Source organism: Coturnix japonica, chromosome 17, assembly GCF_001577835.2.
Source record: "Coturnix japonica isolate 7356 chromosome 17, Coturnix japonica 2.1, whole genome shotgun sequence".
In the NCBI taxonomy this organism is placed as follows: domain Eukaryota; kingdom Metazoa; phylum Chordata; class Aves; order Galliformes; family Phasianidae; genus Coturnix; species Coturnix japonica.
The window spans coordinates 5,254,679-5,268,965 of NC_029532.1; the positions used below are offsets into that span (position 1 = coordinate 5,254,679).

The 14,287-nt window shown below is 43.4% G+C and overlaps 2 protein-coding genes across 6 annotated transcripts in view; one reads left to right on the forward strand and one right to left on the reverse strand.

Annotated features, from left to right (window-relative positions):
• The window catches only part of AK8 (adenylate kinase 8), a 60,383-nt gene extending 52,059 nt beyond the window's left edge, over window positions 1-8,324 (reverse strand). For 2 of the 3 annotated variants that reach the window (XM_015879181.2, XM_015879183.2), the window contains exons 1-4: window positions 7,673-7,794; window positions 7,023-7,107; window positions 2,952-3,001; window positions 2,179-2,292 (exon numbers count right to left, since the gene is read on the reverse strand). In XM_015879181.2, the coding sequence (XP_015734667.1) occupies window positions 2,179-2,292; window positions 2,952-3,001; window positions 7,023-7,107; window positions 7,673-7,750 (327 nt within the window). In that variant the 5' untranslated portion in view covers window positions 7,751-7,794. Of the gene's footprint in view, window positions 1-2,178; window positions 2,293-2,951; window positions 3,002-7,022; window positions 7,108-7,672; window positions 7,795-8,176 lie in introns of those variants that run through there. The other variant, XM_015879182.2, reaches the window with a different exon arrangement.
• Window positions 7,789-12,859, forward strand: SPACA9 (sperm acrosome associated 9). 3 transcript variants are annotated; one of them, XM_015879188.2, is made up of 5 exons: window positions 7,900-8,011; window positions 8,320-8,471; window positions 10,849-11,051; window positions 11,433-11,577; window positions 12,794-12,859. In XM_015879188.2, exons 1-5 carry the CDS (start codon window positions 7,954-7,956, stop codon window positions 12,800-12,802), a joined length of 567 nt encoding a protein of 188 aa, XP_015734674.1. In that variant the 5' UTR covers window positions 7,900-7,953; the 3' UTR covers window positions 12,803-12,859. The 3 variants fall into 3 exon arrangements, with proteins under 3 accessions (XP_015734673.1, XP_015734674.1, XP_015734672.1); XM_015879187.2 differs by lacking the exons at window positions 7,900-8,011; window positions 12,794-12,859 and adding an exon at window positions 7,789-7,894 and having other exon boundaries at window positions 11,433-11,885; XM_015879186.2 differs by lacking the exon at window positions 12,794-12,859 and having other exon boundaries at window positions 7,901-8,011; window positions 11,433-11,885.
• Window positions 12,860-14,287: the final 1,428 nt, after the last annotated feature.

The window sequence follows — 14,287 nt, forward strand, 5'->3', positions numbered from 1 at the left end:
TAAGTGGCCAGGTGTGTGAGTGGATGATTGCATGTCCACATTTAAAAATTGAGCTAAAGAGAATAATCACATACTTTAAATACCACGAATTCTTGTGCAGGTAAAACTCAAATCCCTTTTATTTTTTTTTTTTCCTTATTAGAATTGAACACAAAAGAGATAAAAGCATATCTAAAGGGAAGTAAAACCCACGAACAAATATTTGCAGACCTTTTTGTAGTGTGTGTCCAAATCTAGTAACATTGGCCTACTGACCCCCAAATGAACGACCTTTGGCACTGGGGTTAAATTAGCCCCAGAAACCCTATACACATAGAACACTTCTCTAACATTAAATTGTGTCATGTGATCTTCACACTGGACTTTCAAAACCAGTCTTTTCCTCTTTCCATTTATTAAATTGCTTTAGCCAGCAGTACATCATTAAATGCCCTGGTTGCATCAAACATTGTATAAACAGCTATTGTTCTGTTCCTGGACAGACATTCAAAACCTATTAGTGCTAATGGATGTTACGTACGCTAGAGGAATCAAGTTCACTGCTTGTTTCAGAAGAACCTAGGGTCAGTTACTGCAAAGGTAGATGTAGCCAGCAGGCACAAAACAGGAAGAGAACATACAGCTCTTGAGATGATCCTCTGCCTACATTTTAAGCTACTCTGAAGGTTCAGTTGATTTAGAGGAAGCAAGGAGTTCCCTCCTAGTTTTAGGAGTACATATATAGGTTCAAATCCGCGTACAAGAACAAAAGAAATGAGTGTGTGATTTAACGTTTGGCATTAAACACCCCAAAAACAAAGGCAAACTACACAGTGCTGAAACACCAACAAATTCTGCTCTTCAGGCACTCCTCACAGCCCTCACTACCTGATTAGCCTTGACATTTTTGCCTTTCATCTTCCACACCATCCATCTTTCTACACCAAATAAGCCCAAAAGGACAGCCTTGAAAGTACATCTGTATAGCCTGAAATACATTAATAATTAGAGTAATTAAACCAACGGGAATTTTTGTTTCAAATTCTCCCCCATCTAAGCTGAAATTTATGAACCTAGTAAAACAATCTCCAATAATTAGAACTAAGATTTCAAAGTACATATGCTCAGTAAGAATCATTATCTACTATCCCAGCCAAAAGCAAACCTTTTTGCCAGCAAGTTCCATGATTTCAGTGATGTCTTTCCTCTCAGATCTTTAAATAAATCACTTGAGGTATCTCCAAACTTCACACATTAATTCAGTGTAACAGACACTACACTGTTTTCAACTTTGTTTTCTCAGGAAACCAAATGAAATTACTCTGTCTACCATCTCAGCAAGTTCTAAACCTGTTGGACAATTCAAATCACATTTAGTAGGGAGGCAAAATTCTTACAGATGTGAAATCCTTTCAATTTTTATGAAAACAAGTGATGAAGGAGAAAAGCAACCCAGAGTGGTGGACTTGATAGAAACAGTCACAGGAAAACATGCTGCTTTCAATGAAAAACCTGGAATAGAGCAAATGGTGCACTTGCAGATGGACAAAGCGTACTCACCTAGGAATGGAATGACCTCCTGAGTCTACTGCTTTTGCCTCAGCCTGAAAGCTTCTATAGCTCTCAATAACTGACTGAATTGTCATTCAACTTCTGAGTTAATGCACTGAGTTATTCGTGTCATGCTACAGAGAAATCAAACGCGCACGACTAAGTAGCTCTGTCAGATCAAAAAAGAGTTCTTTGCGTACATATTTTGTACTGAAGGAAGCCTGAGAGATTAATGCTTACTTTATGGAGATTACCAAATATACTGAAACCAAAAGGTGCTTTGTTTAATTATATAATGAAACACTCCTTAAATGGTACCAACCATTCTTGGGCTTCTCTCAGTTTTATCACTCATCCAAGGTTAATGCTTTCAAGATCTTCATTATTCCAAATTTTCATCCTCTCTTGCCCCTAATTCTATGCCCCGATATATTTTTATATTTGTAGATATCTTCTCATTGAGCAGAGGCTACCCTTCCTCTCTGAAGGACCCCGCACCTACATAAACATAAGCTGATGTACAAACCTCCATAGATACAAGAATATTTACTCTGAGCTGCTCAACTCATAGCAGCGGAAATCATGGAAATGCCACATAATTTTTGTTCTGTGACATGAGAGCTACCATTATTATATTCTCTTACACACCTCTTTTCTTTCTTTATATTCCTTTGCTTCCTTTGTCAGAGCTAATGTTTCCTTGGAAAGCAAAGTCTCCTGAGAGATACGTATGGCATCCAAATGTTTACAAAGCCGTATTGCCTGAGGAAAGATAAAAAAAACAGTACAGGATGAAATATCTGGAAAGAAAATGAAGCATTTTTTCAGCAGACTTGAAAAAGAAAGGGAGCTTTCCTTGCCTTCAATTTAAACACAGACTATACGTGTAACTTTAAACAGTATCATACAAAGACGTTCAAGAATCTACAGCTTTGAATAAGGCCTTTTTCATCTACCTTACTATAACAAGGATTTTAAAGAAGAAAGCGTTCTTCCTAGCATGCACACAGCACCATCATCTGTGAAGTTTCTGTGCTCAGCTCTCGGTTGTTCAAACACAACTTCAACATTTTCAGTGTGGACAGGAGAGAAAAGCAGCTGTGCAAAGCAAGCAATCCTCAACGTGGGAACACCACAAACAGGTACTGATGGCAATTAATGAACACTCCCAGGTTCATTAACCCCGCTAAAAAGGCAGGTGGAGTTCTGCTGCATTACAGCAGTATCACCACAACTACCTCTGCAAGTTCTCATAGGGCTCATCTGAATGCTCCCCATTTAACACACAGGTTATGGTCAGTAAGCTTATGAATGCCACCCTTCAACGTGGCTCTTCTTTGACAATTTTCACAAGTGCTGAGCTCAGTAAAAAGCAGGAAGGTACATGGGGAGTGTCAGAGCCCTGAAAACAGCTTACTTACCATGGTAGTTTTACCAGAAGCAGGTGGACCGAGTATGCAGATCCTTGGAGCTAAGAAATGAGAACATGCAAACGTTAAGATGTAGACATGTCACATAAGCACATTTCTATCTATTCCAACAGATAAATAGTTTATGCGGTAAACTGTAGCATAGACAGGAGCATTTTCTTATCTCAGTTTAACTTCTATTCCCAAAAGATTGATTTAGAGCATATTATGCAATGAAAAAAAGTAGGTAGGTTGTGTTTGCAGGACAAGACTACTTAAAAGTGACTGTTATTGTAATCATAGAGTCATTGACATTGGATGGGATCTCTGGAGATCATCTGATCTCTCCTCATTTCCTTACGAAGTAGGGTAGCAAAACCACCAAACTTTGGCAAAGCTTTTGGTTCCCATCACACACACAAAAAAACAACCCACAACTTCACATTTTAGTTGCAACTAAACAGCTGTGTCAGGGCTGAAAGAAGATTTAGATGTTGCAAAACTAAGCCCTTTTTCCTCCACGCTTTGACAGCTGCCTTCATGTTCTCCAGTCAGTGTTGAAAGGCCTTTTTTTTCCTCCCCCTCTCTGTATGTTGTATTTCTCTGCTGCATCTCCCACCCAAGAAAGGGGATAATCCTCACTGATAGCTGTAATGTGAATGGAGTAGGGGCAAGGCAAAAAAGAAAAGGGGAGTGAGGGGGAAAAGGAGGAACTCTCAGTAAAGTATTTGGGATGTTTTGCACAACCATATTTTGGGCTGCAATCCCTGAAGCAGTCATTTTCTATTAATGCCTTTGATGTTTTCTCAGGAAAATAATAATAATAAGATAATCTGCAGATGGGACTGAGAAGCACTTACCAGGAGTAACACAGGTCAACACAGAGGGAGGGATCTGCAAGCCCACAACCCTGTTCAGTTCTTGGTAACTGAAGGAGATGCAGTGTCTGATGACAGCAGACATGGAAGGATGTGGAATGTATTTTTATGAGGCCTTCCATGCACGTAACAGTTATTGGGCAGGTGCAATTTTTAAACATACATGAAACCCAAATTACAGATTCATCTTGACAAAGTTATCTGACTCGGAAGGTTTAAGAAAAAACTCCCCCTTATTGGTTCTTGCAAGTGCAACAGAACTAGTACACAATGTAGAAAAATACTTTAAAAGGATACATCAGCTGTTTTTATCACCTAATTTCTTTCAAATGTAATGTGATTAAATCCTAGGGCTTTTTTTTTTTTTTTTTTTATTTTATTTAATCTAACACCTTGAAACTCCAGCCCGATACTCAGGAATTATTTATAAACAGCGTCATAAAAGAGTGCTCGGGTGCCAACACTAATCAACTTCTTCAAACCACTTCAAAGAAAATCAAAAAACCTTTCCATCCACAGATCCTTTTGAGGTTTAACTAGGAGCATGATTTAAAATTCACAAGAAAACCCTTAGGTATTGAAGCTTTAATACACAGCTTTCTTGGACAAACGTTTGATAAAAAACGAAACATACCATTATATACACCATATCATGCTTTAATATTGCCCAGGGCTACTGTAAATGCTCACTTTGTACTAAATCTGGTTTTCTCTCTGCTTAGTGACTCGCAGCAGATGGGGCAGCGTAATTCACTGATTTACTCATTTGCACACTTGCGAGGCTCTTCTAAAGCATTCTCCCCAAACATCTGACATGAGGGCACATGCAGGACATGGCTGGATGTCATATTTAACCCCCTCCAATCAGCAGACAGTGCTTAATGCTGCAGGTCCGGACCTATAGACCCTAAACAAAGTCAGAAAAATCTGGAACGTGACTTTTTCTGCAGTAACAAATCATATTTCATTCGGTGTTTGGTCTCAATGTTACACTGATTTACTCCTCCAAGCATTATTAAATTGTAACGTTCAAGGATGCTTTCAGCATTAAACAAAATGAATCCTGGAGTAATGAAAAACAGCCGGACTCTCTGCGTTCCACTTAGGTCCAAATGAGTCTACGATTAATATTAATGCAATAAAATCTGCTTAATCTGTAAGGGAAATTCCTCGTCAAAGAGGAACAGCAAAAAGTACATGAAGAACATTCTTACAGAACTTTGTTAAAGTCCTTCAGGTACAATTGTAAAGGGAAGGCTCACATAAATGCTGCTTGGATCCTGAAAGCTCTCTTTGTTAACAAAAACAAGGTACAAGGCACAAAATTTGCATCTTTGTATATTAAAGAATTCTCAATCTTCACATTAAGGTTTTCAGAAGGATCACATAAAAGAAGGATATCACAGAACTGGAAGCACAAACCCATTGGCGTGCATCTGACCTAGGAGCTTTCCAAGGCACTAGTGAGCTATAATCATCATTAGACTTGTTTATGTTTTTAAGAGTACTTTAGATCTTATTATTAATTAAAGAGGGTTTCTAACTTCACACCTGGGATAGATGCAATACTCCTTTTCCACACGTCTCTGTTTGAAATTTTCTCTAGGGCTAAAGCTGTCTAGCAAGGCAGGATCATGAAAATTCATCGCTTTACTGATGGCTCTAATAAGGGTTTTTTTTCTTCTAAATAGTCAGCACCTTCTGCCATGATCAAAAAGGTAAAATCAACCCTGTTACAGATCTCTGTTACGTTATTTTCCATATAATTTATCTCTAAAACAACATTTAGTCTCTAATTTTAATTGGAGCGCCTTCCCCTTCTTAATAGCTCATTCCAGACCAAAAGCAGACAGCATTTTTCCTTTGACAAACAAATGCTTTAGTTCTATCTTTAGCCTCCAAGTACTGAAGCCACGAAATGGAAACCAGCTTAAATCCACTCAAACAATTCTGTGGGGTTCAACAACAACATTAGAGTAACACAGAGAAATCTTATCAGCATCCCATCAAGCTGAAATTCCTCTGCAAAGTGCCCATGGACCAATAAAGCAGGTTGATTTCTGATGCTGCCCACATCAGGAAGGGTTGGGCATCATTTGCAGGATTGGATATTTCTTCCTGGTTTTGATATTAAGCAGTTTTTCAATCAACATCCATCCGATCCCTACCACAACGTATAAAGATCTCACAGCACCTCCAGTGATAATGACTTCATTGATGCTGCAGCGGAACTTTCATAATGGTTTACTCTGGTTTTAAAGAAACATCAAAGCAACGTGACACCAGCTATTCCTGACAGCTCACGCAGAACAAAAATTAGAGTTTCCGTTGTGCATATCCAAATAGAATCTGCCTAAGGGTGAACAGTTTGTAAATCAAATAATTTGATTGAGTCTACATGCTTTTATTGTGCAGAGTACAGCCTTCCCATTCAATTTACCAGGCTGTGTTATCCACACAAGTAGGCGCAATCGCTGTTCCTTCATCTGAGATGCCACTGAGCGGTGGAACTCATTAACAACAGCTAGTAACTCACTAATCAGAAAGCAGAGAATCTGCCAGCCCAGGTAGAATGGGAAACCAAATTTACACCTGACAAAAGGAGTAATTAGCGAGCTTAAAGACAACAGGAAATATCAGATGGGGCACAGAACGCGTTAATAATTGATACAATAGAACTCTTAGTTATTCCCTTAGAGGGTTTCATTGTTATAACTGTTATAAGTGTATTTGTTATTAGATTATCCACTAAAAAAAAAAAATGATGATGAAATTTGGTTTTAAAATTGAAAGAGGGAAGATTTAGGTTGGATGTTAGGGGGAAGTTCTTCACTAGGAGAGTGGTTAGGCCCTGGAATAGGCTGCCCAGGGAGGTTGTGGATGCCCCGTCCTTGGAGGTGTTCAAGACCAGGTTGGACGGGGCCCTGGGCGACCTGATCTAGTAAAGGTGTATGTTTGGTGGCCCTGCCAGGCAGGGGGTTGGAACTACATGATCCTTGAGGTCCCTTCCAACCCGGGTCATTCTGTGATTCTGTGAAATTAAAAGCATCTTAAAAGCCACTGCCAAACACTCAGTCCTTTCTTTTCCATTTCAAGGGGTGGTCTGAAACCTTTTATCCACCTTTTGCCAACCAAAATGCCATTTCTGAACAGCTCTTTGCAAACGAGGCCTTGCACTGTCTCTATTCCCTCAGCCTCCACTTACCATCATCGTTGTGCTGCTCTAAATACTCTATCATGAACTGAATGGGGTCCTCTGGCTTGTGAATTAACAGCTCTTGAAGCATGTTCTGAAAAGCAAGAGGACAAAAATCAGAGGGAAATTTTTCTCAGCCACGATACGATGCAGTGTTACAACAAGGCGGTGATGAGGATCTTATTAACTCATTATTTTCTGAGGTCCCCTTCAACAGACAAAGCAGGGAATATAAACACTATTTTACAGGCTGAAAAAGCAAAATATGGTTTTACAAGCCCCCCCCCCCCCAGTAAATAAAGGACTGAAATGAGAACCCCACAGCACTTTGCTTTCACTTATGATACACACAGAACCCGCTGTGACCCACACAGACAGCACCAAACCCACTGACTGTCCCCTCGGGGCAAGTTAAACCTCTAAACCACTGTTTAACTTATGGGCACGTATTCCAAGTGCCCATCCAGCCTGGAGGGCAATAGGATTGATTGGGAAACACACACAACTGCCCCCAAATCAACCCATTAAACCCACATAGCAGCTCATTTCGCTGCTTTAACTTCACTTTTCTCCCTCCTGCCCAAAGACCAGCAGGGGAAGGAAAGGTGAGGGGGGGGTTAAAGCCCGTTTTCTCAATGGTGTTTGTGGATCCCGTTCACCTGCAGGAGCCGGAATAGCCCCCATTGCTCCGCGTAACCGCACAACGATGGCGGCCACGGCCGGGCGGGGGCGTCCATGGCGTCGTGTTGCTATGGAGTGACGTCACAACACGGCGACGCAATGGAAAGCCATGTGTGACGTCATCGAACGGCGGCGGTTGCTAAGGAAAACGGAGGTGGTTGTTGCTAGGGATCCAGGCCCGGCCTAGGCCGCACACGGCGGTACGGGGCCGCGGGGCTGTAGCGGGAGGCCCAGCTCGGTTGTATGAGGCGGGGATGGGATGAGGGCTATGGGGCCATCTGCGTTACCGAGAGAGATAGAAGGACCGAGTTTCACTGGTAGAGCCCTCCGTTTGCAATGGCTTCACACCGCCATCTCTCCCTGTGGCCCCTTTCCCAGCGCCGCTTTATGTTTACAACAAACCCACTCGGGTTTATGGCAGCTGATTGTTAACCCCCCCCCCCCTCGGGCTCTCTGCCATCGTTACCGCTGCTATGACTTACTACTGCCTGGGGCCCGGGGACTGCAGTGCTTTGGAGTCATATATCTTCTATTTTATCCTTCTGTTGTTGCTTTCCAGCTCTGTTGAAAGATAAGAGCCATGTCGTTTCTAAAAAGGAGCTGCTTTCCTCTCCTTCTCTCCCAGATTCCAACATGAACGAGATAAAGGACAGCCTGAAAGCCATTGAAGACAACTACAAGCTCTTCCTGCAGCAGCAGTTCACGTTCATTGGAGCTCTGCAACACACCCGAGAGAACGCACACGACTTGATCAGACCCGTGGCGAGCATCAGCCAGGTACAAAGTAGTCAACACGGAGGTCTCTGCTGATGGGAAGAGAGCACAGAGATGAAGGAACGCACAGAAACCTGCTGTTAATGTTTGTGCATAACTGCAAAGCAGTAGCGAAAGATTAAGCAGGAAAAAGGAGCACCTCTTAGACCTTCCCACTGATAGAAAGTGAATTCCATTGCTCTGCATCACCATAGGATTTAGCCTAATCCTGTTGAGACACAGCCAGAAATACAGTGTATGATAAACACACAAACCCTCCCTCCCCAGCCACACATGGAATCTGTAATCCTTAACTTGCAGTAACCAGCAATACTTGCCTCTTCCCTTGGTATTGGTGCTGCTGTATCTTTCTGTAGTGCTTATTAAAAATAATGGCTGTGTTACAGTGATAGTATGATGGATCGAGGGCTGAAAGTCCCAAGTGGGGGTAGGTGTTTTCTGGGCTGGTAAGTGAAATGTCTTGGAATTTTGATAACAGGATGTTTTAAGTGGTGCAAACTTCAATCACTGGAAAACAAAAGGGGAAGAAAAATCCAAACAGAACCCAGGCACAAAGACCAGAAACGTGTCAAAGCCAGACTGAAGGCCAAGCCCTTATCAGGATTAAGAAACAGAAGAGAGCTGGTTGTATTTCTGAGGGCTGATGTTATTCTTAACATACAGGTTTTGTTTCTAACATTGAAGTGAACTCCCACAGACATTAAGTTAATTTTCCCCCAAAAATAGGCACTGAAGTTTTGTATAGCATTATGCTGTTTTTAAAAGCACAGGCATTGCAGAAGCACAGAGCAAGCTTGAACTCTGCTTCCTGGTAGTGTGGAAGACCTGCTTTTTGTAGGGGTGAAACCTCCTAGCAACCACTTCATACATTACACTGACCTGTGGTGTCACCTGTGATACAGTGGACTCAGAAGTGGCAGGACTTATTGCATGGGTATACTAAGAGTATAACATATCACATTAGAGGAAGGATAGAAAAAGGAAAAGATTGTTACTGGGAACATTGGTGCCGCACAAAGAACTTTCACTGGGACAAAACCAGACATCCATTTAGTTTCACTGCCATTCTTCCGCCCTATCACCAACCTATTTTGAATTGCATATAGGAGGGCATAGGAATAAAAGCAACAAATACCTGTGCTGTCACTTACTTCAATCAGAGACTCAACCCAGCAAGTGCCTCCACCTCCGAGCCCGGCTGTGCTCATGGCTTCAGTTCAGCTCTCCCTGAGCTCCCCAGGCTGCAGCTTAAGAGCCAGCAACCGCCTGCTGCAGAGCTGGGTGGTCATTGCAAGCTGTTGCTCATATTGTCCCCTCCTGGATACGTAGGTGCATTAACTCTTTTCAGTTGATATGGACAGAAAGAAGTCCTGTAACCCTGCTGATGAACACCCAGGCTAAAACATTAGTCTCTTTAGGACTATTTCTGCTCAGAGCAGCAATAAAAAGAAATCCTGCCACTCACATGGACACAGCACACAATGAACACAGAGGAAGGAGAAATCTATATTGGAAATGGACCCTTAGGGGCCTTCTTTATTTCTCTTACAAACCTGCTGAGAATTTGCCCTGGTGCACAGCGTGGCTGTTCTGTATGCACAGAGCATACTGGTGTTAGAGCAAGTTCCTTCGTTCTTATGCTGAAGTCTTACAGAAAGCACTGTATGTGTTGCAGCCCAGTCATGGCTGCCAACCTCCCCCCTTCTGTATTTTACATTCCTACCACTCAATGTCTGTAATGTCTTTGGAACAGATACTGAATCTCTTGGCATAGTCTTTCACCATGCAGTGCCATTTACTCTGAGTAACAAAACCACTCAAGGCAAACAGGGAATTGTCAGTGCTGCAATAGGTTATAGTAAGGACAACTCGGGTTAAATGGTTTTAATTTTGCTGTCACAGCTAACAGCGCCAAATAAAGAACCATGAAGAATGTGCACGTACGCAAGCACATCCATGCTGCTACTCCAATACACTCCCAGTTTGGCTCCCACCCCATTCTACGCAAGCAGCTGTGGCAGTGCCGAAGACAAAACTCCTTGCTTACACCCAACCCATTTCTGCAGTGCTAGTAGCAGAGCTGTTTATGGCTGCAGTACTGCTATCCTTCTCTCCAAAGAGGGAAGGAAGGCTTATTGCTGTGCTGACAAGCAGATCCATTACCCCAACCCTCTTCAGCTGTGATCAATGATGAGCAAACATCTCAGGCATGCCCTAGCAGCTTACTGCCTGCCTCTGTATCAGTTTCCATAGTGGCTCACTCCTTCAGTCACACCAGAAAGTATCTGCTGTTCTGCTTACTAACCTAAGCAACTTTGCAGCATATCACAGTGTAATTTAACATGCCTGACTCTGTCTTTCCCCATATTGCACTCTGCAGGTACAGTCCTACATGGACCACCACTGTAACAACTTAACGGACAGGCGTATCCTCACCATGTTCCTAAACATCTGTAACGACTTGAGCAATCTCTGCAACAAGCTGGAAACTATACACCCTGGTAACAACAAAACCAATGAAATTCTGGAAAGATGCAAGCTGCTCCTTAACCACAGCAATGACATGAGCACCATCCGAGCTAAGTACGTCTTTCTATCAGCTGAGTTCTATAGAGGCAATTGTGGATACAGGAAGACTGTTGCAAATATATTCCTACTTGGCATCCCTGTTGATTTCTGTTGTAACACATTCTGGCTCCTCCCTGCTATTCCTGCTCTGTGTTTAGTTAATTTCTGTGGAGCAGGTGTTTGTATGTGCACTTGAACTCTTGCAGGCTGAGTCCAGCAGCCACAGTGCTGTGTGTGGCACAGCTCCATTCTCAAGTTCCATCAGTGCCCTTTTGTTCAAGGGATATCGCTGTCTGCATCTCCACCCTTCCCAATGGGCCTCAGGGTGGCACTGCTGGGCTCACCAGGGCTGCATTGCCTGGACTACTCAACCCAATGCTTCCTTCTGTCCCACAGATACCCCCACGATGTTGTGAATCACCTGAGCTGCAATGAAGCAAGGAACCACTTTGGAGGTGTGGTGAGCCTCATCCCTGTTGTTCTGGATGGCGTGAAGGAGTGGCTGTCCAACACTGAGAAGCTGCCACGGCGCACGTGTAACGTGAGTGCTAGACGTGCTGTCTGTGAGAAGATGGCATCCCAGGATGCAGCAGCTAGGGCAGCCATTACCCCCAAAACACCTTCGGTCCAACCTGAAGCTCAGACCTCAGTTATTAACAAAGATTGCGTACAAGTGCAGGGGGATAAGCATATCAGAAAGAAGCACCTGAGTGACAGAGAAAATCACTGTGGGAAACATAAAAGCCCCTGGAAACCACCTGGCAGACATGCCTTTTAAAGGATCTGAGTTTGTGCGTCTTCCACTTAAACGCCTTTAATCAGGTGGCTGATTAAAGATAGCAAAATGAATGCTAGAGATCCATGATCTGAAGAGTTAGCCCTGCCAGATTTATCCTCCTTCTTCCTTGCTGTTATTTCCACTTTCCTCCTGAAAGTCAGATCTATACAGAAGCAGCTTTACCACTCATGGTCCCTTTGACAAGTACTGTGGTGAGAGTAACAGTAAGGAGCAATCAGGTTCTAATCACAATGGGCTTCTCCCTAAGATGTCCCCACCCCAGCTGATCCCATGGAAATCACCTGCTTTTTGGACCAAAGAATCAGTGTTGCCAGGACTGGAATGCCACTGGCTATAGGAAAGGTTAGCATGGTTTAGCTGAACTGCCTGGGCTCTGCTGGGTCCCTGCAGATCTGAGCTCACACCATCACCAGTAACAACACCCAGAACATTTCCCTTATGCCTATTTTGACCCCTTCGCTGTCAGCAGAGCTGGAGATATAAAGGATCCCTCCCCAGATCTCTACAAAGCTAATGGGGGGCCCTTTTCATTAAGTGTGATCAATAGGAATGTAAGGGAAGCAGAGTCTGAGAAAGCTGTGGCCATTTTCAGATGGTTCCTTTCTTTACAAACTGCAAATTAAGAAAGTCTCCCCCCCGTTCTCAAGAAAAGAACCCAGCTCCCTTGATTTTCAAGGGTGTTACGATGCCGGTTCATTAAAACTGAAAGGCACTGGAAATAGTCTCACACTGCTTTTCTAACAGCACTTTGCAATTCCAGCACAATAGCTTTCCACCATTGCTGAGAGCAGCTTTCTTCCCAGCCCACTCAGGGGTCTCAGCAGTCACAGAGCTCCCACTCCCTGCAGCCGACATGCATCTGTGGTGGTGCTTTATTCAAATGCAGTTAGCTACAAACTTAGGATCTCACTAATGCAATGTCTTCCCTGTATCTGACTGCTCTTTTCCCCTCCCACAGGCAAATTAGCTCCTGTTCTTTGCTTCCTGCTGGAAGACACTCCTGAATAAACAATTTCCCCTTGCACTCTTGGCTCAGTTTGCTAGAATTGTGGAAAGCTGTTGCCTTAAAACCAGATTTTGGCAACGAGCAGCCAAAAAAGAAGGGAGAATTAACACAACACAGAGGAGGGAACATAGCAAGGAACGATAGCTCAGATGAAATAGGAAGTAGTTTCAGGAGCGCTGTTATTCCTCACATAGCCCCCTCTTTCTTCTGCACTTTCCTTCCTTCCCTGCTCTCTAATACAGCTGTCCATCAGGAGAAGAAGCCTATTTTTATGAGGCATCACAATCCAACTGAAACGTGATGAACTCCAAAATGATAACGAACCTTCCTGAGGCCACACAGACTCCACAGCAGCAAGATGTGCTTCATTAGGGAGCTGTGTTGCAGAAGCAGCTTCAGGGAGGGAAATCAAAGCTGTCTGCAGCTGCCTGGTTGTGTTTCACGTTGCAAAGACAAGTGTCTGATAACAGTTGCTGGCCTGGAAAGTTTTCCAAACCCAGCACAGCTATGTTGACTACAGGGCGACAAGTATTGGGACACCAGGGATACAATTCCCAGCTCTCTTTTCTGGCTGTCCCAACACCAGCTGCCAAGGCATTTCAGTTTGAATATGCAGGCTCTGATCAGACTACAATTATCCTCCACTCCAGGGTTCCTTTCAGTTCCCACAGCGCATGACAGCACAAACTGTGCATGTCAGAGCAGTGCCACCAGAGCTGCTGCCTCTCCAGCCCTGCTGTTATTGCTCCCGCTTGACAGAGGTCTGACATACACACACACAAGGAACACAACTCACATTTCTAACCTGGCCTTATCCTTTCAATCAGTCTTAAGCAAAATCTGAAGACACAAGCGGGAAAATGAGCACATAAAACTGCAGTCTGGGGTTTGGTAATGACACGACCAGGATCTGTTGGAAAGACACAAAGTTAAACCTCACAAAAACAGAGACAAATTACTTAATTTCCATACAAGTTCTCCCCTTCCAGAATGGATGGACACTTCAAAAGAGAAAAAGATACAGCAAGAATTGTTTTTCTCTCTTACAAATCAAGTCGTTTGAGGTATTTACATAAACAGGATGTAAATGCCAAGCACAGAAGTGCCATAAAGTTTTACTTTAGCCCCTGAGAGCATAAAACCTCAAGAGACAGCTGGCACTGAGCTGATGTACGCCGAGAAAATAAATGCATTTCTTTCACACACCGAGGGCTGCAGGGCAGCAGAGCTCAGGGGGAACCCAGCAACTATGACTGTATTGGGGTAAGGGTTCACTGCTGACTTCTGCTGGTGTGCAAGTCCTGCCCTGGAGCCCCAAATGCTGAGACCTGGGGCTCTGAGTGCATTTGGAGCTCTGAATGCCCAGCGCTTCACCCACACAGCTACTTCCAAACTCCAGCCTATTGCACTGGTTGCAAAGCAATGGAAATAGATCAAGATCAACCC

What these genes read in the sequence shown, in the direction of transcription:
- SPACA9 (XM_015879186.2), top strand. Translation starts at nt 7,954, where the DNA reads ATGAGGGCTATGGGGCCATCTGCGTTACCGAGAGAGATAGAAGGACCG. An exon ending in AGAAGGACCGAGTTTCACTG is followed by an intron (nt 8,012 to 8,319) that starts GTAGAGCCCTCC and finishes CTTCTCTCCCAG; the next exon opens with ATTCCAACATGAACGAGATA. An exon ending in CCGTGGCGAGCATCAGCCAG is followed by an intron (nt 8,472 to 10,848) that starts GTACAAAGTAGT and finishes TGCACTCTGCAG; the next exon opens with GTACAGTCCTACATGGACCA.